Below are 23,778 nucleotides of genomic sequence, written 5' to 3' on the forward strand. Positions count from 1 at the left end.
CGTACAGGAGGTACAGCTGAGATTCTAGACGGTAGGAACCCCCTTACCTCACAGGACCCACAACGTCTGGCACATAATACCAGCTAGAGTTCATTCAACAGACAGAAGCCCAGTGCCCTAACTTCCCTCTAGTTTTCATCCTAATTCTTGCCTCCCGCTAGTCACAGAATGGCTGCTTTAGCTCCATCCCTTACTTCCACATCCCAGCCAGGCAGAAGAAGAGAGAATCAAGGAGAATCATGACTGGGAAAGCTAAAATTTTCAGGTTTTGCTTTTTGGCTGGGTTTGTCCCGTGGCGATCATTGGCCCCTGGGGAAGAGAGAAGTGATCATTTTTACCTGGGTGCATGGATATGCCAGATCGTCTCTTAACAAGCGTGGAGAGGAAGTGGGTGTTGGGTAGGCAACCATCAGACAGCTATAAAGGCTTAAAGAAGGGAAGGTGGGGAGGGCTCATCCCTCCTGCCCCTTCCAGCTCCGGGAGCTGTGATGAAAGAATGACCTCCTCTCTCTTCCTGAGCTCCGCACCAAGAGCGTGAATGTTACATTTTTCCGTAAAAGGGCTTTTCTGTGAACTTCTGCACATTGGGGCCACTTTTGTTTGTACTGGCAAACGTATTCCAGGGGAACGAAAGTTCACCACGGTGCAGATGTATATTCAAGTACGACAGGAGGCATGGGCAGGGGACCCCTGGAAGGGGGGCTGTTTTAAAGGGGATGCAAATGTTCGGCTCGGGAAGGTCATGCCGAGGTCTCAGGAAGAGCATGTCAGGTGGCTTCCAGCTACAGCCAAGGGCAGGAAGTGGCCCTGAAGCCAGCCTGACTTGTTCCCTGCTGCTCATGTCCTGAGTGGGACTCACGCTTTTTTCACATGGCCTGCTGGGCGCCTGGAATGCTGCACTCATAAGGGGTTGTTTCTCTTTCATTTATGGTCCAAGCTAAAAGCATTTTTCCTGTCACTTTCTAGCGGGGTGGCATCCAGCAAGTTTCTTAACCTCTCTGTTCCTCATACAGTAAGTCCTCACCTGGCAGCCATACTAGGCACTTGGAAGCTTCCTGTGTAAGGGAAAAGTCAGATAAGGCAAACGGAACCTCAAACAAGCAACGTTTCTCTGATGATGTTACTTTGTTAGACATCAGCTCTGTGAAATTACAGCCCAATGGCGCTGAACTAAGGGTTATATATGGACCTACTATATTTCAACTGCACGATGGGCCGAAGAGAATACCCACTTCCTGAGATTCTTATGAGGGTTAGTTGAGTCCATAGCTCCCTAGCTCACAGGGACCTTCACAGATGTTCTCAGTTGAGGTTATTGCGTCTTCTTCCTTGCACTTCCAGGGCAGTTTTTGAGTGACGATCCTCTTGCCATCAGGAGGACTGCTTCAGAGGGTGAGGTTTTCAGGTCCCAAGGAAGTCGCCCAGAAGAGGCTGTTGGGAAGCAGAGCTGGGCACTGTGTATGCAGCTTCTCCCTGGGCTCTGCTGTGATTCTACACGCGGCCCCGGTCACCTTCATAGCTGTGTTGGTGTCGACTTGCTAATCAGCAGGACCATGTTCTATGAGAGAGTTAAAGTGTCTTGAGAAAGCAGAGAGCCTTGCCTCCTTTGGGCCCATGTCTGCACTTCCAGGAGTCATGCATGCCCACGAGAGCTCCTGACAGTTTCCCTGTTCGTTCAACAAACGTTTTTTGATACCTACTGTGTGCTGGGCATGGTTCAGAGAACAAAGTATACAAAGGTCTATTTTTGTGGCGGGAAGACAGGCAAAAGGCAATGTGGGCAGGATGAGGACATTAGCTCATGGGCTGTAAGTGCTAGGGAGGGGGCTTTGGGGTGAGGAGTGGTGTGGGAACAGCTTGCCCCCTCCCTTGGGTGGCTAGGGCAGGTCTTGCTGAGAAGGTGACATGAGCAGTTGACTCATTCAGTCACTGGGTATTTGCACAACTGTCACGTCTATTCTTTCATCCCTTCACTGAATGCATAGTCGCTGTGTGCCAGGCTCCCACCTGAGCGATGGGGTTGTTGTCAAGCCAAGAGAACTGCTCAGGGGTGCCAGGCCCTGTCTTTGAGACCCTTGACTGGCATCAGTTGTGTGTGGGGTGTGCAGACAGTGTCACGTTGTGTGTTCAGCCGCTGTAGCAAAGACCCGACACAAGGGGAGACAGGTTGTTTCTCGTAGGTCACAGCCGGGGCTAAACCACTTTGTTGTTTCATGATCCCTACTTGCCACCCTCTTCCATGTGGCCCAGCGTGGTTCCTACTGGCCTTCTCCACCAGGGAGAGCGGGAAGGAAGGGGCCGCACCTTCCTTTAAAGGACACGACCTTGTTGTCGCACATGACGCACCTACCCCAGTGACATCGGCCAGATCCTGGACCTTCCATCACACCTGGGCAGGAGAAGTTAGGAGCTGTTGGATTTATGTTCATGGACCCAGCTCAAACTCAGGAGTTTGGCTGCTATGAGAGGGAAGGAAAGAGCAGACGTTGAGAACAGCTGTCAAGCTCTGCACCCACAGCCACTGAGGGGAAACAGCATGAGGAAATGGCCAAGGATGACGGCCGGCTCTCCCGTCACCTGTGCACGGACCAGCTGGCTGTGGGCCGCCCCTGAATCCCCAGCCCTCTCCGGTATAAACTCCAGTGTGAGCTTGGATGTGAGGTGAACAGGGCCCAGGTCCTCTCACCAAGCGTGGATTTAGTGCTGTCTTTCCTTGGCCGGCCTTTCGTCTGCTCAGAACACGTGACCAGACATCTGCCACCACAAACAGCACCACCCAGGCCAGCTCTGGGCCAGGTTGTTCCTACAGGACGTGCCACTGCTGAAGTGCGCACCACAGAGTTGAGCTCCAGCGTTGGGCACCTTGGTGTGTGTGTTCCGAGAGGTGTCGAGAGAGTTGAGCTGCCTCGTGGAGAAATGGCCCCTGCTGGAGCCAACACACCACTTCCTGCTGTGCAGCCCTCAGCGGGTCACTGAGCTTCTCTGAACCACTGTTTCCTTCTTTTTATGCCAGTAGGGCATCCCCCCCGGATCATGACGAAGACACAACACAACACGGGGCAGCTTCTCTGTTTTCTGAAATGAATGTCTGTACTTCTCAAATAGGATTTTTCTCTCTTGGAGGCTTAAAGGTTGCCTGTCTCTAAGAGATCTGGAAGGGTGGGAACTGTGTCTCCATCCCCACTGCCCCGGTGAGTGCGCACGCGTGAATGAGTAGGCAGATGGATGAGCCGAGACCCCCTTGGTCAAGGGGCAGCAACCCAGATGCCCAGGGGAGCAGGACAGTTCAGACAAGTGAATAAAGGGGGCTGAGTCTGAGAAAAATTGGGGGCCCTGGCTGGAATTTCTCGCTCTTGTTCTTGTAAGAGACACGACTCCTGGGTTAGTGTCCTGTGTTGCTGCAGCAAATTACCTCACGCTTAGTGACTTCAAGCAAGACAAGTTGGTTATTTGATAGTTCTGTAGGTCAGAATTCCAAAGTCAGCGTATTGGCAGTGCTGGATTCCTTCCGCAGACTCTCAGGGAGAATCTATTTGCTGCCTTCCAGATTCTAGAAGCTTCCAGTTTCTAGACACCTTACTTGGCTTGTCGCCCCTTCTCCATCTTCAGAACGCTCCCTTCCAACTTCTACTGCTGCTCCCCTGTCACACTGACCTCTGCCTCTCTCTGATGACCCTGACTCTACCTACCAAGCTCACTTGAACTATCTAAAATATCTCCGCATCACAAGCTCCTTAATTTAGTCACATCTGAAAAGCCCCTTTTACCCTTTAAAGGAACACAGTCAGGCTCTTGGAGTTAGGACATAGCCATCCGATGGGATCATTATTCCGTCGACTCCAGATACACAGAACTGTTTTTTGACTCTTAAGAAAGCTATCAGACCAAGGAGAGTGGGGTTTATCGTCAGGATTCGGGAGACAATAGGGCAGGGAGGGGAGTGTAGTCACCTGTGAAAAAGCCTGCCACGACTGATTTCTAGCATATGACTACATATGAGAAAATAGGTCTAGTTTTCCAGAGTTTGCCTCACTTCTTTGTCCCAAGAGAAGGTCAAAATCTGGATTTTTAGGGGAAATTATTCCATGTGGTAAGTTTTTAAAATTCTGTACATCAGCTCCTTGGCAGATTTTATGGAATGGACTGGTTTGGGAAGCTGATAGAAGGCATTGAGCTGTGCATGCTTTACTTCATTCTTCTAACAAAAGAAAAATAGCAGAATCATTATTCTTTCTTGTAATCACCATTACAAGATATAGTTCCTCACACATTGTGTGTATTGAGTCATTTGATTCTCACGAGCACCCTGGAAGACGAGTGCTATGTTGAACTCCCATTTTGCAGACGGGGAGACTGAGGCACAGAAGAGTCAGATGACTTGCCTGGGTGTAATAGCCGGGATGCAGCCCTTGCAAACTCTGCCTTTCAGAATTCTAGCTCCTTTTGCATTTAACTTTTTGTTTTAAAGTAAGTTTCGGTTTTGAAAAGATGACACACGTCATATGGAGAAACTAGCCCGTTGGGCCACCCTGGATAGCCTTCACCCACTCCCCTACTGGGGACATCTCCAGGCTGTACGTAGCACGGTAGCCAGACCCCAGAAATGAATGGTAGCGAGTGCTTTGAACTGAGCTTCAGACGATACTAGACCTTCCCTTCCCGTTTCCACAACCTTCACTTTCTGTGTTTTCATTTGAATGGTTTCTTTATCTGTATATACTTTCCACCAGGCATAGTGCCCATAGAATTCCCGCCACCAGTGCGCCTGTGCACCACCGCCCTGTGCTCTTCCTGTCCATATTTTATATCCTCCTCCTCCTCCCCTGCAGAATGTCTCTGATTTATAGCTGTCTGATTATTTTTCTTTAGTTTTGTTCTCTCGGTTTCTTTTATTTTAACTGCTATATTCCCCCTTATTTGGTTTCCCTGTAAGTGAAACCATCCGGGATCTTTCTTTCTCTTTCTGACTTATTTCACTAAGCACAATCCCTTCTGACTCCATCCACGTGGGGCCGCAGATGGCATTGGATTATCTTCTTTTATCGCAAACCCTCACTTTCTGTGCCAGGAGCCCGTCCGGAACCACCCCCTCACCCCCCCATTGGATCACACGCCTCTTCTGGTCCCACCCTCAGTGCCCCATCAACCCGACAGGTTGGCAAACTCCGGCCAGACACGTGGGTACCTCCACCTGGGCGCATCTGTGCTCCTCGTGAGCCGATGGAGGGGTGTGTTGGGGGAAGGAGACCACACAAGCGATGTCACCCCTCGGTGCACCTTAGGGGCTACATGATACCAGTCGGCCTTATTACCGGTGATGTTGACCTTGATCTGGAGTCCATGCCCTCTAGCCCCTTGGTTTAAATGCTTTCCTTGTGTGGCGAGAGAAGGAAATAGGAACAAAATGTCCAGCCGGACCGGTCGACAGCCCTCCATCCCTGGGGCTGACACACAGGATGTGCTCCGCGAATGTGAGCACCCCCCGAGTGCTCAGCCAGGCGGGAAAACACTCCTGGTGATGGCGGGAGTGGGGAGAGACAGCACCCAAATTCAGGGCCTTCGGTAATAACTTCAGCTATAGGGATTGGAAGGGATGACCAGAGACGGGAAATAAACCAACAGAGATGAAAGCCCGGCCCGCAGCTGCTCGGACCATCAAATCTTTAAAAGCAACATGAGGTTTTAGGGCAAGGAGTGAATTATGGCTGTTAAAACCAGGGACGGGCTGGCTTTGATCTCAAAGGGGGAGACATCTTAAGGGAAGTGGTGGCCTTCGCATAACTTACTCTCACATCCTCCTGGGGTGCGTTACGTGGACCTACTTGGAATTTACAGGTCTGCGAAGAACCTCGTTCCTAATGGCAAACACTTGAGGCAGGCAGCTGTGCAAGGACAGGGGAGGAGTTGACATTCGCAGAGAATAACCGGGGTGCGCCCCAAGAGTTCCCGAGAGCGAGAGTGGGCGGTGCTTTACCAGGCTCTGAGCCCCAGCGGGTCAGACAGATGTAGGATTTGTGACCACATGAGGCGTGTGGGGATTGCTGTGGGGGGTCATTTTGGTAAGCACTTGACCTCTCTATTTGTAAGAAGTATCAATTTGGACAAGGTTGTCTTTACTACCGGGAAACTTTAGACCAGAGGCCCTACTGTGGCCCGTGGGACCGCCACCCTGTCACAAACCAGATGTTGGCCTCCGTCTGTCCCAGGGCGAGCCCCCCCGGCCCCCCCCCCCGACCTCCAGCAGACCTCCCTCTGCTGAGTGCTGGCTGCCGGTCTCCAATGGGCCTGCAGCTGGCATCCAAATATGAGGGTGTTAGCCCAGGGGGAACCACCGCTAATCAACAAATCAGACCCCTGCACGGAGGGAACACACCCAACAAAACCGCCAAAAAAGCTTATGAAGCAATGGGTGGAATGGGAACCCCAGTAGGTTGGAGGGGGAGCATAATGCAATGAAAAACAACAGGCCCCGAGTCAGGTTCGAATCCCAGCTTGGCCACTTGGAATTGCTGAGTTGGATGTTGCAAATTGCTTAACCTCTCTGGGCTTCGATCTCACCTTCTGTCTGTGCTCCAATGTGGACTCTGCCCTGCCCATCCGGACCCACCCCTGCGCTGCTTGTCCCGAGCTCTAGCACATCTGAGGCCTTCACTGACCCAGGCGACTACTCTCAGCCTTTCCCACACCCGCTCCTTGCCCACTGCTCTGTCCTCAGTGCTTAGGACAGACGGACACGGAGCAGGTGCTCAGTCAACTCTGGCAAAATGAGTAAGGTGGGCCACAAGAGAACCTTCTGTGCTCTATTACTCTCAGGTGGGGGCTACGTCAGACTAACCAACAAAAGGGACTTCACACTTGGTTAGGGCCCTTGGCCCACCAAGGGCCGTTCGTTGACATTCCTCATCTGTTTGTCCAGCCAGTAGCGATGGGAGGTTTGCTGTGTGCCGGAGACAGCACTGGGTACCAGAAATATGCCAAGAACCAGACGTTGCTCTTTTCCTTCTGTTTTCCAAAATCATTTGCGGAGCACTGGGTGCTGCCTCCTCGGCTAAAAACTGGGTGACAGAAAGACAAAGGCCCCCGCACCCTGTCCTGATGGGAATGAGGTGAATGATCACTGTGACCGAAACACGGGAGCGGATTTCAGAGGGCGTGGAGAGGGCCGGGCGCGCCGAAGGGCAGAGGGCGGATCGAGGGTGAGCAGAGCAGGGAGGTCGGTGTGGAGACCTGGCAGCCCCCAGCCAGGCACGTGGACGTGGCGATGGAGGAGGAGGCTAGAGGCGCGCCGGGGAGGGTGGTGACGTGGAGGTCTGTGAGGGGGGCGGCATCAGGGTGATGGCCCCATCTTCCATCTGTTTTTTGAGAGACTTTTTATGTCTCTCTGGTCAGTGGACAATGGGTGTGTTCTCTCCCGGGAAGAAGCGGTCATAAATGCCAAGACCTGGAGATCACAGCTAGTCTCGAGGGAGAAATTTTTGTAATATATTTTTTATTTTGTCTATTTTTTACATCGTTTTTCATTTGTCTACAGTGTGTGCTTTCTCACCCCAGTTCCCCTGAAATTCCCACCACCAAGACACCATCACCCTAGTCCCTCGTCTCTGCCCACCCTATCCTGAGCCTGTTCCCCTCTCGCCCTCTGGTTTATAGTTGCCTGTTGATTTTGATATTGACTTTATTATAATGACTTTACTTGTTCAGCAGCCATACAGAGAGGAGCCCAGCAGTAAGCCCCATGTAACTCAACCCCTGAAGACCTCTCCCGTCTCAGCAATGACCACTGCCCCCACCATCCTCTGCACCCCACTCTGCCTTCTCCCCATTCCTCCCACTCAGGGCCTTGACACTGGCGGTGTCCCCCACCCTGAGACACTCTCTCCAGCTCTTTACCTGGCTGGCTTCTGTCCCACTGTCACCTCCTCCCGGAAGCCCTCCATGACTCCTCTTACCGAGCCGCACCGTGACTGAAAACTACCGGCCTCATTGTTGAGTCCCACATGCGCTCAGAGTAGCATCTGCACTCTGCAGCCTGCTGTGCACACCCTCACCGCTCCCTGCACGTCCTTCCACCCCAGCACGGGTCCCGCTTTCCCCTCGAGCCTCCCTACCTCCCTGTACCCCCCAGCTCCGCCCCGGCATTATCCCTGCTCGTGTGGCAGAGGCGTGGTGACAGGGCCGCCTGTCTGAAATGGCATGCTCTGGAATGCGGCTTGTTTTATTACCAGTTAAATGCGCTCTCCGCTACCTGTGAATGAGGGTATTGTGACATTTGGCCACTGGCTTGATTGGACACAGATGTGGCCTGGGCTCCACGTGCAGTCGGGCTGTGGAGGACAGACGCTGGGTGCGTGTTTGGGTTTGTGAAGCCGGCCGGCCTGGCTGGACAATGCAGTGGACACTGCTCACCCCCCACCTCCCCACCCCACTCCCCACCCCCACCGCCCGACATGCAGACTGTGTCCCTGTCGTCTCGGAGCTGAGCTCATCTGAGCCCCGGAAGCTCAGGTTTTCATTTGAGATCTGCTCCCTGGCCTTATCCAAGTTGTTTGGTTTGTTTCTCTCTAGTTTTTTGGGTTTGGGTTGGGTTTTGTTTTTTAACCTTCCCTGGATGTTTTATTCCCATGAATATTTTTTTAAAGATTCATTTATTTATACATGTAGAACTGGGGTACAGGCCAGAGGTGCAGGAGGTGAGAGGATTCACCAGAGACAGAGTGGGGAACAGAACAGGCAGATCCACGAAGTCCACTGCTGAGGGGAGCAGTAGGCGGTCGGGGGAGGTCTGCCGCGCCATGTGGGTCCCTGGCTGGGGATCAAACTCGTGCTGCGGTGGCTGCCGTAGCTTCATAGTGCTGCGCTTTAACCCGTTGCACCCTCAGGGAGAGCCCCCGTGAATATTTTTTAAATGGTCCATCAGTGAAGTACCCCCATGTTGATACCGCCTGTGGAGGTCATTAACACACCACCCACAGGACACGCTGTGCCTGGCTCTGTCCTTGGTACGTCTGATCTCAGAGACTCCTCGCAATGAACCGAGTAAACAACGTGTGGCTCCAGTTTACACATGGGGAAACCGAGGCTTAGATATGTGAACCTCTCACCCACGATCATCGGGGCCACCCGATAGGCACATGTGGATCCTGTTGACTTCCACTCCTTTCCAGATGCTGTGACCCGAGAAGACAGGAGCCAGTCCTTTCTTAAGGGAGAAGTCTTGGTACATTTCGGGCACCGGTAAATACTAGTTGAGTGAATAAGTGACTGCCCCCATGAATGACGCAGCCGAGTAGGGGCAGGGCAGGGGCCTGCTGAGTCTTTGCTGTCACCTCTTGTATGCTGGGGCAGTAAGAGCAGAGAGAGGCCCCCGGAGGGTCTGCGCTTTGTCCCTCGTCATGGTTGGTAAGCTGGAGGAGGCGAGGTCACCTAACAGTGGCCCGCCCTACCTGCTGTGGCTTCTCCATTTTGCACATTATTGGCTGACTTCTTTCACTGTCCCCTCCCACTTACGTATCCAGCCCCTTTTCACATGAAGTCTTGCGTGCCTTTAGCGAATCTCCACTAGTACTAACATCATAAGACCCCATTGAGACGAGTGAACACCAGCTGTGGGGGCTACTGTGGACAAGGACATTGGAAGATGAAGCCCAAGCAGATAGGCCAGTGAGGGGTGCTGTTCACTGGGATGGCGTGTGAGGCGTTCTTTGCACTGCGGGAGGTGGCATGCTGCAGCTGAGGTGCCAGTGAAATCAGCTTGCCCGCGGCAGCAGAGACAGGCAGTGACCTGTACCGGGGCCCACCGGGGCTTGCAAGGCAGGGCTGCCTGCTGGTCGGGAGCCTGGGCGGGGAGTCGGGCCGACCTGGGCTTGAACCCTGCTCCACAGGGATGGTGGTGGAGATAAAACAAGATAATGCCTGTAAAGCGACTAGCCTGGAGGAGAATGGTGCTAATAAATGGAGGCTCTGATTATTATTATTTAGTATTTGTCAAGCTGTTAATCCAGTTGCCAGTAACTGAAATGCTTCCAAGAGTTTGGATTAATTTAGCTAGACTGAGTTCAACCCAGGAGAGAGAGAAGGGGTCTCCGTGGTGACTGTCACCAGCTCCTTGACAAAAGGAGCAATTGCACAGAGCAACCAGTCTGGTCTCCAGCCTTCAGAAAAATGTGAATTAAAGGCACACATGAAGTAGCACATTAGTCCTTTCTCAGCAGCAGCCTGGGTGCCAAAGACAGGCGGGGCCTGATGACCATCCCCTCACACCACGCGCACCGCCGGCACTGGGCAAGAGTCAGAGCCACGGCCACATGCAGGCACAGGAGTCTCGGAGGGTCTGTATCCTGGGCCAGGGCCGTAAACTGGAAACCCACAGGCCACATCCAGTCTGCAAACGCTCTTTGTTTAGTTTTGTCCTGCCCGTTTGTATTTTTGTTGCCTACATTTAAAAACTGGGAAATTTCATGTGCAGATCTCATATTTCTGACGTCTCTTGAAAATTCAGGGGCCCTGGCTACCTTAGACTCAGGTTTCCAGTGACAGAGGTTGGCTGGAGTTGAGTAGCATGTGGGTTAGGAGTGCTTTTACCTGCAAGTAACAAAAAACCCAACGAGTGTTGCCTTAATCTGTAGTAATGTTTATTGTATGTTTAACAAGAAGTCTGGACCTCAAGGTTGGTTTAGCAGCGTGAAGACCTTCGAGGGACAGCTTCTCGCCCTTTCTCTCCTTCAGCCTCACCTGTGGGGCATTTTTCACTTACGCTGATGACCTCATGTCCCAAGATGGCTGCCACAACCCCAGGCACAACATCTTTACATGCTGGGGAAGACCTGGGGAAAAAGGGCATGCAAGCAAAAGAAAAGTCTCTCCAAAAGCCCCTTTGCTGAAAACTAGATTGTATCACTTGAAGCTCAGGACACAGGGAAAGCAAGTAGAAAAGCAAGCAAGGTGAAAGGGATTGAGAATGCCTCTTGGGGCAGTCAAGCAGTAGCCCTTCCTGCAATAGAAACTTCCTGCAATTTCCACTTGCCACAATCACAGCCACTCCCTGTTGCTTCCCAGAAGTGAAGCTCTATGTCAGCCTCCATTCATCGTGCCCACACCAACTCCTTCCATCTCCTCCCTCACCTGCCTAACTCACACTCTGCACACCGCCACTGGGTTTGGGCATCTGAGCTTGCTCAACAGGTGTGTGTGGATGCAGAAAACAGTCCCTCTGCCCAGGACTCCTCGCACATCTTATTCACTTTTTCCACCCACTGCTTTCCCCTCCCTCCAGCCATTGTCCATTTCTCCATCCAGGAGGATTGCTTCTCATCCTGCAGAAAATCCTGCAGAAAATCTCTCTCTCTCTCTCTCTCTCTCTCTCACACACACACACACACACACACACAGAGAGAGAGAGAGAGAGAGAGAGAGAGAGAGAGTGAGAGAAACATTATGTCTATAATATTAAAATTTCAGAAGGAGCAGGGGAGTAGGGAGAGAATGTCAAATAGGAAAGAGGGGAAAGGAAGCAATTATTTTAAAAGATTGATAAGCAACGAACTATTTTAAAAGACATCCAAATCAAAAGCCCTGGTTTTTTATTACCAAGTTCAGCAGATACTAGAAGTTAGTTCCTATACACTGGCTCTCGATTCCTGTACTTCTGTGGGATGCATCTCAAGGGGGCTGGGGATAATGTGTTTGCAGGCCGCGGCCTGCAGCCCACACTTCAGCTGCACGGCACATATGAATCAGTGCATTGCTGCAGTGTCTGGAATGATCTAACTCCTTGTGTATCTGTCCACGTGATTGTCTTCTCTTTTTCTTCTCTGAATGTAAACTTCCACCCCATGCACACAGTTAGAGCTGTTCCTGACACAGTACTATTGGATACATCGCCAGGAATTGAATTGTTGAATGAATGAGTGAGTGAGTGAACATCTACTTAAAAACTCTTTTGCTAAGCCAGGCATTAAGAGTCTGCCTTTACTTAAAACCCAAGAAAACCAATCAGCCCAACAATAGCAGTTTCTCATAATGACACAAAAAGTAGTACTGTCTTCAATTAGAAAGGAATATATTTCTTTTTTACCTAAAAGTCCAAACTGGGCCTAGGGGTTAAGTCTCAGCGCTATTACCACTATGGCCTGAGTTCGATCGCCGGCCAGGGAGCTGACCCACACGGTGCAGCAGACCTCTCCTGCCTCCCCGCTGCCCCGTCCAGCAGTATTGTGGTAGATCTGCCTCTTCTGCTCCCCTCTCTGTCTCTGGTGAGTCCTCTCATCCCCCCACCTCTGGCCTACACCCCAGTTTTTTTATGCATAATACATTTAAAATATTTAAATGATTTTTAAAATTTGTTAAAAACTAATAAATTTTTTAAAGTCTTACATAAACGAATAAAAATCCAAACTCATGTGGCGGGTCTGATCCGCCCTGTGGCCAGGTGCAAACTCTGTAGGTCTCGCTGCTCAGTTGTGTGAGCCAAGAGGGCCCCATTCGGGTCCTGCCCTGCCCTTTAAGGGCACAGCCAGAACGTTGCACACATGAACTCCGCCCCTCCTAGAACTCATCACCGACCAGCCACCAGGCAGCTGGGAAGGCGTTGTGCCCATTCTGGTCAGCCGTGTACCCAGCTTGAAAGCAGAAATTATACTAATATGAGAGAGCTGCAGTACTAGATTTTGGGGGACCCCTTGAGAGAGGCAGTTCCCTCCCCTCATCCTCGCCTCCCCAGCCCTTACTACCTTGCTGGGCTTCCCCCCCACCGGGTGGAGGCACAAGTCCATGTTTAACATTCCAGCTCCAGGCGGGTCCTTTGCAAACCACACACTGTGGCACAAGATTTCTGGGGTCACGAGCCCCACCTCCCAGGCCACTCTGGCATGGCCGGGACCTCCCCCTGCCAGGGCGACTGCCTTTGCAGGGCGACTGCGGTTTGTTCAGCTGTCCATTCTTCAAATGACCCTGGGTCACAAAGTAAAAACAAACAAGAGGCTGTTTGGGAGAAAGAATAGCAAGGAAGGAGTCTGTGGCCTGTTTGTTTCGAAGCCCGCCCTAGGGCGTCATGGAGAAGACTGGCATAAAAGAAATGAGAACTCGGGAGAGAATACACTGTCTGCAGGAGTCTTCCAGGGCTGCTGGGTCCTGAGGGCAACAGGTAGAGTTACCATGGCAACCTGGGCCCCAAAAGTGACCTTGAATAGACTAGCCTGGCCTGGACCTTCTGCCAGGCGTGTCTGGGCAGGCCACTGAGGACAGGTTGGGATCCAGCCTGCCACACTGGCGTGGGCCAGTTCTGTGCTCGCGGTTTCTGGGGTTATTCCCCCGGAATGGGGGGTGGGGGCATGTCCAGGGCAACTGTGTCCTGGGCTTCTCTTCCCCTGATTCATTCCGACTCATGCTGCAGAGTCTACAGCTACTAAGGGACAAGGGTGTCTGATTCCAAGCCATCTAATCCAGACAGCAAATAGGAGAGTGGCCCCAGAGGCTGCCCCTAGGGGCTGGGGACCAGGAAGTTGTTGCCCAGTGGCTGGACCTCCAGCTTTGCAAAGTGAAAAAGCCTGGAGGTGTTCGCTGCTGGCCGTTCAGCAGGTGAATGTATTTAATGCCAGCGCTGTCTAACTTAAAACTAAATTTTCTGTTATGGACACTTACTGTTATTTCTTCATTGTTTTTGCTTTTCTCTTTGTTTCTGTTTGTGTGTTTGTGTCAGCAACTAGTATAAGCTCTCCTTCCAAAGTAAATGAGCATAAGTGACTGTCAAATGCCCGATATATTGTATGTATTGTTACGTGTAATTTCCCTTCGTTTCTGTTTCAAACCCCATTCCATATAACAGATGAGCTGTTCTCTAGCTAGTGAACAATACAAATAGCAAAGCAGTCATCCTAGGAAAGCTCCCGGAGAGTCATTAAATGAGGGACGAACTATCACAGAAATGCTTTAGGTCAAGGCAGGGTGTGTAATAACACCTTGCAAATACACAAGAACTTATGACATGAGAACTCTCCAGATAACCCCAACATAATTTTGGAAACCTAGTTATAGAATCCCAGAAACTGATGTGTGCACTATCTCACTTCTTTCTCACCACAATTCTTTGATGAAGTGTTACTTATTTTATTCATAAATGGAGAGAACTGAGCTTCGAAGACATTAGCTAACTCTCCGCAGCCACGGGTTCCTGACTCAGAGACACGCCTTTCGCTGCATCTTTCTCCCCCACGTCCCCCCGGACCGTCAGAAACCCGCCTGAACACTGTTCCTCCTTCCTGCAGGCCCGGCCGGGATGTACCAAGGTGCCAATGGACTGACCAGCACGGCAGGATTTGGAGGTGTGCACCAGGTAGGCACATGCCCCACGGAGCCCCAGCCAGGGCACCCAGAATGCCACTCCCACCCACGGTTTCCCACCCTGGGTTTGGAGACCACGGTGGGAGCAGTCCCAGAGCTTCATGGCCGAGAAATTGGACTTACTAGAATATTTCCAAGATGCCATGTTCCAGCCTGACCAGTGCCGCCCCCCACCCGCTGCTGCTGAATCTGGGTCAGACGAGGGGAAACACACGTGCCCTCTACCTGGCCATGAGCATCTCCAGGGTGAAAGTACACGCTCTTGGCCTCTGCATCCCCGTGTCGGGGAAAGCACACAGTGGGGTTTTGTAGATACCGGCTAAATCCAGCCAAGCCACTGCTGGCTTGGATGCTGACTCGGAGTTCGAGCCTCTCTGGCTCACTTCGAGAGTGAACTAAAAACTGACCTAGTAGCTGAAGGATGCCGAGGACTAAATGGGCATCTTTCTCCGCAGCTGAAATTATTCCCTGGGGAGCGGTTAGGATGCTTTCAGGCAAGCGTTAACCCGACAGAATCTGTGTTGATGCGCTCTAGAAATATTGAACCCATTTAAGTCTGAGGAATGTGCTGCCTCTTCAGCAGACTGAAGTGCCTGAGTGACTCACCCTGGGGTACAGGAACAGTGTTCTGTGTATTTTTTTTTTTTTTTAATTTTCAGGGTTCTAGACACATAGATTAAATAAAAGAGTTCTTGGGTGCGACTCTGTGCACTGGGCGTTTATCCATCTCACAGATGGAGCTTGTCAAAAACACAAACTCTCTAAACACCTCCCAGGAAATCTGGTTCCGTGGGCCTGAGAGGAACCTGGAAACGCCTCTTCCATGAGTTCCTTGCTGGTTGAGAGGCACTGGTCGGCGTGATGGCGGGGCAGGATATTCCAAACAGTTTGCGTCGCGCACAGCGTGAACTGGACGCTCTGGCTGGTTTAAGCAGAACTTGAGCGAGAATTGGCCTTCTGCAGGGTGGTCTGCAGCCCTCCTCACCGAAGATTCTGGATCCCCTCCACCTGGGGTGTGCATGGCCTTTCTTATTCCTTTGCTTGTTCGTTGCTGCCGTCAGTACTGACGGAGGGGCCGTGTGAGCCCCTCATTGTCCCAGATACAGCCGCAGCCAAGACGGGCCCTGTCGCTGCCACCGTGGGCCCCTCCGGGTGCCCCTGCCCACCTCCAGCAGCTTGGCCCTGCCTCTGGAGCCCGGAGTTGTCTGCTTTCCCCGCTCCTTCACCGGCTCACTTCCCTGCTCTCCAACGGGTGTCACCTTTGCCTCCCAAATACGCCACCTGCACCTGAATCCTGTCTCAGGTGCTGCTTCTCAGGAAAGTCCCTGCCCTCACGGAGCCCCTGTGGCAGGAGGGAGGGATAGAGACAGACCCAGCAGACCACGCACGAGGCCCTCCCTGTTGGCCGGCTGAAGGCCCTGCCCACAGGCCTCCTTCCTCACTACCTGTGTCTCCTTGCCAGGACTACCCTTCCTACCCCGGCTTCCCGCAGAGCCAGTACTCCCAGTACTACAGCTCGTCCTACAGCCCTCCCTATGTCCCGGCCAGCGGCATCTGCCCGTCCCCGCTCTCCACGTCCACCTACGTCCTCCAGGAAGCCTCACACAACGTCCCCAGCCAGAGCTCTGAGTCGCTGTCCGGTACGTATGACAATCGTCACCTGTCATGTAGGGCTGGGGGTGAGCTCTTCCACGAAGGAGGAACTGGACATAGGTCCCATCTGGAATGAACTGGCCACACAAGGGCCAGCGCCTGCCCCCAGATGGACTTCACCGGCTCTGTGTGTGTGTATGTGTGTGTGTGTGTGTGTGTCATTGCACCTGTGGAATTTTCACCTAACAGATCTGGTCTGAAAGATCCCCTCCTCTAGGTCCACACTCCTAAGTGACCAGGCTGGCTGAGCTGAGGCGACCGCCCCGTGTAGACAGATGCAGGCCCCTGCCCGCCTGTGCAGGCCCCGGAGTTGGCTCGCCGGGGTCATCAGGAAGCAAGTGTTCGTCACCTTCCCACTCCCCGCCATCAGGAGACCCAACACTCCCGTCTGATCACTCACATACTGATTCAACAAATACTAACTAAGCAGCTGCTGCTTTCCAGGTGGAAAGTACAAGGCGTACTTGATCTAAGAAAGAAAGACTTATAATTACACAATTATAAGTTGTAATAAGGAACGTGTTTTCAGCCGCCCCCTCCCTTCCGGAGAAGACCGTGGCGACCAGCGGGCTAAGTAACCCACTGGCAGCCGCTGGCGGAGCTGGGTTCAGGCCTGGCCCCTGTTACCCACTGACCAGATGCAGCTGCGAGTGTGTCCCCAGGACCACTTGAGAACAGAAAGGCAGAGGCCTTCAAACTGGGGTTCTCCCTTTAAGCGGAACCCTCAGGAATTCTAGAATCCTTCAGACCATCCTTGCGTGGATAACTTGCATAAGGCATTCCGGTTCTAAGAGGCCCTCTTACTCATCGAGATGTTTGGCTTCAAAACATAGAAACTTCAGTTCAAACTCGCTTAAGCCAAAAAAGGCGATCTTAGCCGTCTGCACCAACATGTACAGGGGTTCAGGGCACAGTCAGGGGTTCAGATGAAATATTGGGCTTGGTCGCCTCTTCCTTCTGGCTCTGCATTTTTATGGGCTCACGTCACTCTAAGAGGCTCTTCCCTGCAGTGCCAAAGATGACTGCCAGCTGCTCCAGGCTCCACCCGGCCTGCTAACCCAGAGGCCCTGGCTTCTTCCTCAGCCTCTACAGAGCTCCCCGTTAAGCAGCACTCGCCCAGCTTACGCCACCCGCAAAGTAACTCTGTGGCCAGTGGAGTGGAATGCTGAATGGGGCAGCCACTCATCCCCACAGCCCCAAAAACCGCAGGGAGTGAGCAAAGGGAAGATGGTTTCCCAGAGGAACTCAGTGCATTGTAGCCGCGAGACAGAAGGGACACGCGTGGGCAGAAACAAGATGTCCACAATCCCAGGAAGGCTCCCCTCCCCCGCACACGAGCAAGGTGCAGTAGGATCCCTGCCCCGGCCCCGGCCCCTTAGTGAGGTGTCCGACTCACCATTCATTCATCCCGTAAACCTGCTGTCCATGATGCGTCTTCTCTCTCCTGACCTGGTTTGGACTTAACGTTAAATGGTGTGACAGCAATCAATGAGCAGGTCCAAATGCAAAGTAAATATGATGTTGTCTTTCTTCTTCTTTCCTGAAATCTACTGGCGTTCTGGGTCTTTGTGGAAGCTAAGCCCGCATGGTGGTGTAGGGGCATTCATTTAATGAATGTTGGTTGGTTGGTGATTAGAAAAATGCAGTCGTGAAGACCCACCTCTCTAGTTTCTGGTTCTTGGTGCTGCTGTTCCATGCAGCTTTATATTTTCCATCGCTGTGGGCGTGTTAGTTACCCTGGGCTGGGTGACAAATGTATGATGTGGCTCCTCATTTGCAAGCCAATTTTTGAGAAAATTTAGGGTATAAACATGCTTTTGGTCATTGAGATTTCATCACAGATTTTTGAACAAATACGTAGTACCAACTTGACAAATTCCAGATTTCTTTCTTTGAAGATACACAATGTAAAAAGCATTTTTCTGCCATAATCTAGAAATGTGTTTGGCCATCCTGCTTTTCAGAAGGCGGCTTCTCCAAATTGGTTTCAACCAGAGACACCGCACACACATACACACACACACACAAACTGATAAAAAAAATTAAAGGCAGAAAGGAAATGTAACCAGAATGTCTTCCAGTAGGGGCTGCTATCTATAATTCAGTGGTGAACTAGATTCCAAAGACTTCTTCCCAAGAATGTGGGCTACATGGGAAAGTCATCTTTGTTCCCCATTAGGAGCAAACAGAAAAGCTCATTGTGTCTCTTTGAAATTTGTCTTTATTGTTTCCCCCTGTTCATTTATCCCTCGGTCTGAGGTTCAACAATAAGTGGTGGAGATGGTTTTTACTGTGTGTCTAACAAGCTCACATAAAATCTAATGGCATAAATAATTGTCAGTTATATTCAAGGTCTCTTGCTTCTTTTCCCCAGTGTCTGATACAAAGGAAGGGCACGTGAGCCTCCATGTGAGGGCATACACTCACGCGCACATATCTGTGCACTCTCTTAAAATTTCCCATAAAACTCCACTTTTGAAATTATCCAGGATCTCCTGGAGTGGTTGGTTCCAAGCTCCAGAAACTCAAGAGGGTTATATGTTGCCGGCAGACCATGCTCACACTGCACTACCAGAGTACGGTGTCATGCGGCTCTTCTCCCCGCCCCACGGCAGTACAGTCTGTTGACTGCATTAGCAGTCACATGAAGCCCCAACAATCTGCAGGTGATCAGAGAGCAATTTGCTGATGTAGAGTGCAAATCCTCAGTATCTGACATTCCTCAAGAGAAAACAAACCAGTAGTGGTTGCTTAAGGGCTTTTTTCTTTTAAAAAGTTAAGTATGGTGAATGGCACATGGGTGATTTGGTTATGGGAAGCCCACGGGGATTACAATTGAGATGGGAAAAGGCACAAAATGATGTAAAGATAAACTATTATATTAAAATTAAAAAAGAGGAAGAAAAACATTTAAGTATGATAGAAATTGTCAAAAAAGAAGTTGGAAGTTTTTTTTTTAACTTCTCAAATCATCCCCCTTTTGTCTATGGGAGAATTTTTTTCAAATCTCTCAAGAAAAAAACTTGGAAGATTCTTCCATGCAATTTGGCAACATCTAACAAAATGTAAAATATGTGTGCTCTTTAATCCAACTTTTGTACTTCTAGGAATTTAGCCTAAAGATAAACTTCCATATAGGTACAAAGGCTTAAGTAAAAGTATTTATTACACCACTGTCATGGCCGAAGACTGGAAACAACCTAAATATCCATTAACAGGAGTCAGCTTAAGTAAATTATGCGGTATCTCCCAATGTCATATGTAAACCTGTTAAAAGAGAAAAGAATCACTCTTTGAGTTATTATGATAGGTGAAAATAAAACAAGATGCAAAATTATGTGCATCATATGATCTTGGGTTTTGTTCTGTTTTTTTTTTTTAAGTGTGAGTACAACCCAATACCCATAGTTGCATATGAAATTTTTGGAAGAATACAAAAGCAATGTTTACAGTCACTTCTCTCTAGGAAGGGAACTAAATGAAAAGAAAAGACTAGAAGTAACAACCGATAGATTGCTCTATAGAACAATAGGAAATTAAACATTTTAAGTATACATGAGACACTTCCCAAGATAGACATATTCTGGGCCATAAATCAAATCCCATTATATTTAAAAGGATTCAAAGCATAAAAGTATGTTTGTAAAACCAGTGGATTAAATTAGAAATAAATAATAGAAAAAATCTTGGGAAATACACAAATAGGCTTAGCTAAATAACATATTTCTAAGTAACCCATGTGCCATGGTTAATTTTACCAGACTAGGGGATGCCTAGGTAGCTGGTAAAACATTATTGCCGGGTGTAGCTCCAGAAATAATATGAGGTTGTTTCCAGAAGAGACTGATAATTAAATCAATGGTCTCTTGCTCTTGCTCTCCAAAGGGAAATTTAAAAATATTTTGCACTTAATGAAAATGAAAATACAACATATCAAAATTTATGAATTATTACTAAACCACAACAAAAGGGAAATTTAATTAGCACCAGTTTTTTACATAGAAAAGAAGAAAGATTTCAACCAAAGACATCAACTTCCACCATGAGAAATTAGAAAAAGAGTAAATTCTCCAAGGCGGTAAAATGGACAAAACTCTAGACAGGCTGATTCAGAAAAAAAAAAAGACACAAGTTATCAATAAAATTAGAGCAATAACATCACTACAGAACTTACAGATATTAAAATAGGATAATTGAATTGTATGAACAATATCATGTCAATAAGTTTGACCTTAGATGAAATCAACAAATTCCTTGTAGGATAAAAACTTACTAAATTTATCAAGAATAGATAGCCTAAGCAGGTCTATATCTGTTTTGTTAAGTCGTCCCTCAAAGACATCTCTAGACCCTGATGGCTTCAATAATTAATTCCACCAAACACTTAAATCTACATGAATTTTTCAAGAAAGCAAAGAAGGAACACTTTGAAGTTCATTCTATGAGACCAACATTATCCTAATGCTAAAGCCAAAGACAATATAAAAAAATAGAAAACTAAAGATCAGTAGCTTTAATAAATACAAACACAAAACCTCTAAACAAATGTTAGCAAATTAAGTGCAATTATATCTTCAAAAAGAATGATGCATCACTCTCAAGTGGGGTTAATCTGAAGGATGCAGATTTGAAAATTAATATAATTGCCATATAGCCAGGAAAGCAATATATCACCTCAATAGAGACAAAAAAAGCATTGACAAAATAGAGTATCTACTTCTGGTAAAATTATAAAGTAGGAGTAGAAAGTAACTTTATCAAAAAAAGACATGCAATCGACTAAATGCTGTGTCTCCCCCAAAATTCATGATTGGAGCCCCAGTATCTGATGTGATATTATTTGAAGGTGGAGCTTTAAGGAACTAACTGGGTCCTGGGGATGAAGTCTTCATGAATGGAATTAGTGCCCTTATAAGAAGATACATAAGGGAAATGATAATTCTTTCTCTTTATCAGATACAGCAGGAAAGCATGCATTTGCAAACTATGAAGGGGAGTCTTAAATTGGCCAATACCTTTATCATAGATATCCTAGCTTCCAGACCCATGAAAAAATATCCCTGTTATTTAAACCATGCAGTCTCTGGTATTTTGGATAGAGTGGCCCAAACTAACTAACACATCAGCTACAAAAGTCCTGCTGCTACTCCCAAGATTAAAAACATGGGCATCCACTCTTACCAATTCTGTTCAACATTGTATTATAAATTTATCATCTATACATATAGCCAGAATGTCTTAGGGATACTCAAAACTAACTACTAAGAAAACAACAAACTGGTAAAGCCTACATCACTAAAGAAGATGTAGGAAGGACAAAACACATGGTCAGGATGCTGGCTGTTAGTCATTTGAGAAATACAAATTAAAGCCACAATGGCATGTCACTACACACCCACTAGAATGGCTGTCATCTCAAAGACTAGCCCTGCCAAAGCTTATAAGGACATGAATCTACTAGAATTCTCACGCCCTGCTGGTGGGAATATGAAGTGGTACAACCACTTTGGAAAATGATTTATCCATTTCTTAAAAAGACTGTGTATATGCATTCCAAAGCTGTGTCCTTATAAAGACTGATGCTTGAATGTTCATAGCAACTTTATTCTGAGCCAAAACTAGAATCAAACTATATGTCCCTCTCTGGGTGAACAGATAAACCAATCATGGTTATAACCGTCCATAATCAGCATATAGGAATGAGCTGCTACATTTAACATGGACTGAATCTCAAGCCAATCATGTTGATTAAAAAAAGACAGACCCAGGAAAATATATGTACACACACAGATTGTATGATTCCATTTGTTTAAAATCCTAAAAAATGCAAACTAATCAATGGTGAAAGGAAGCAGATCAGTGGTTGTCTGGGGAGGGGAACAGGAGGAAGAGGCCAGAGAGGGGCCACAGGGGAGCTCTGGGAGGTGTGGATTTGTTCATCTTGACTGTAATGACGGTTTCACTGCTGTGCACATGTGAAAATTGATCAGATTGTGCATTCTAGATCGATGGGTCTAGTGTTTGTCAGGCCTCAGTAAAGCCATTAAGATAAATAAGTTGGAACATTAAAAGGGACTGAGAATAAGAATGAAATAACTCCAAAAAGCCTTCTAGAAATTGCTCTAGGCTGTGTGTCTCTGGCTATGAACTTAAACTTTTTTTTAAAGATTTATTTATTTATGCATACAGAACTGGGGTACAAGCCAGAGGTGCAGCAGTGGTAAAGAGGATCCCCCAGAGACAGAGTGGGGAGCAGAACAGGCAGATGGACAAAGTACATTGCTGATGCTGAAGGGAGCTGTGGGTGAGACAGGGGAGGTCTGCTGTGCCATGTGGGTCACTTCCTGGGCCAGGGATCAAACTCACATTGAAGTGACTGCAGCTAGCTTCGCAGTGCTGCGCTTTAAACCCTTGCATCAGCAGGGAAGGCCCTGTGACCTTGAACTTGGACATCTCATTCTTAAAACTGTCTAAGGTTGGGGAAAAGACTTTTGGTGAGTTGGGGCTTCCCTAATAAACTGGCTTCAGTTCAGCTTATTCAGACCTTTCTCAGGTGAGTGGTGGTTCCCCTTTGTTTAAACTCTGCCTGAGTCGTGATGCCTACAATAAATGTTTTCTAAGCCCCTGTAACCTTAGAATTACTAAGTAAATCAGGATAAAGATCTTCGCATGACTCAGAAGCATCTGTGAATTTTTGACTGCCCTGTCCTCCTGAAGAAAGTCTTTGCTAGATAGATGTTTGGGAAGCTCTAAGCCTGTATCCTGAAAATGTTGGGGAGCTGGAGGCCGCCCAGCAGGCCCGACAACTCAAACTCACGTCTTTTCTTATTATGTCCTTAGTCTGCTAAGAAGTTTTATAAATATTAAATAAACAAACCTAGTCCCTTGGGTTTTGGAGGGAAATAGTCCTTCCAGAGGAGGAAAAAAATCAATCCATTGCCAAGTATTTTTAGACAAAAGCATTTTCCCCCTGACGAGCCAAGAACTGGATTATGGAAGGGGAGAAGGAGCCCACAGCATCCATTTGGGAGCTAAAACCAACAGCTGTGAGATGAGACAGTGGGGGGCGACGGGGCGCATGCCCTAAGGCCCCAGGCCTGCTCAGAGTCTGTCACTCTAGGGAGGAGAGCCGGCTCAGATTCTAGCTCTGGTCCTCCGCTAACATGCAAAATCAACAGTGAGCTTCTAGCACCTTGGGGCTGCAGTTTATTTCCTTAGTGAAATAAACATAATAAAGTCTAACCAGAAACCAAGTCTTTAAAACTTCTGTACTTAAAAAACTACCCAATTTGGACCCTAGATCTGGAACCTAAACCCCAGGAGGGACTTGTCTGGGGTGACCGGACAACCTTCAAAGCTGTGAGCCTAGCTACCTCTCATCACTCCTGTCCCAAACATCCTGTGGTCACTATGAGCCCAGCAGTTTCTGTCCAGCCAGCCCGAACCCAATTCAGATCATAGATGACTCCTCCCCATGCAGGGGGCTTCATGCCTGTATAACCCCACCTAATTAAAGTAGGCACGCCTCTTAAGTAAAAAAAGACTGGTTTTTTTTTTTAAGATTTATTTATTTTTACATACAAGACTTGGATACAGGCCAGAGGTGTGGGGGGTGTGAGGATTCACCAGAGACAGGGTAGAGAACAGAACAGGCAAATTGAAGTACACTGCAGAGGGGAGCAGCAGGTGGGTCAGGAGAGGTCTGCCACGCCCTGTGGGTCACTCCCTGGCCAGGGATCAAACTCGTGCTGCAGTGGCAGCAAACAGTGCTGCGCTTTAACTAAACCC

The 23,778-nt window shown here is 48.9% G+C and overlaps 1 protein-coding gene across 1 annotated transcript in view; it reads left to right on the forward strand.

Annotated features, from left to right (window-relative positions):
• Positions 1 to 23,778, forward strand: part of EYA2 (EYA transcriptional coactivator and phosphatase 2) — a 124,648-nt gene that overhangs the window by 39,494 nt on the left and 61,376 nt on the right. The window contains exons 5-6 of the mRNA XM_004687449.2: positions 14,262 to 14,329; positions 15,800 to 15,977. Of these exons, the coding sequence (XP_004687506.1) occupies positions 14,262 to 14,329; positions 15,800 to 15,977 (246 nt within the window). The remainder of the gene's footprint in view (positions 1 to 14,261; positions 14,330 to 15,799; positions 15,978 to 23,778) is intronic.

Source organism: Condylura cristata, unplaced genomic scaffold (assembly GCF_000260355.1).
Source record: "Condylura cristata isolate star-nosed mole 26May11 unplaced genomic scaffold, ConCri1.0 scaffold00022, whole genome shotgun sequence".
Lineage (NCBI taxonomy): Eukaryota > Metazoa > Chordata > Mammalia > Eulipotyphla > Talpidae > Condylura > Condylura cristata.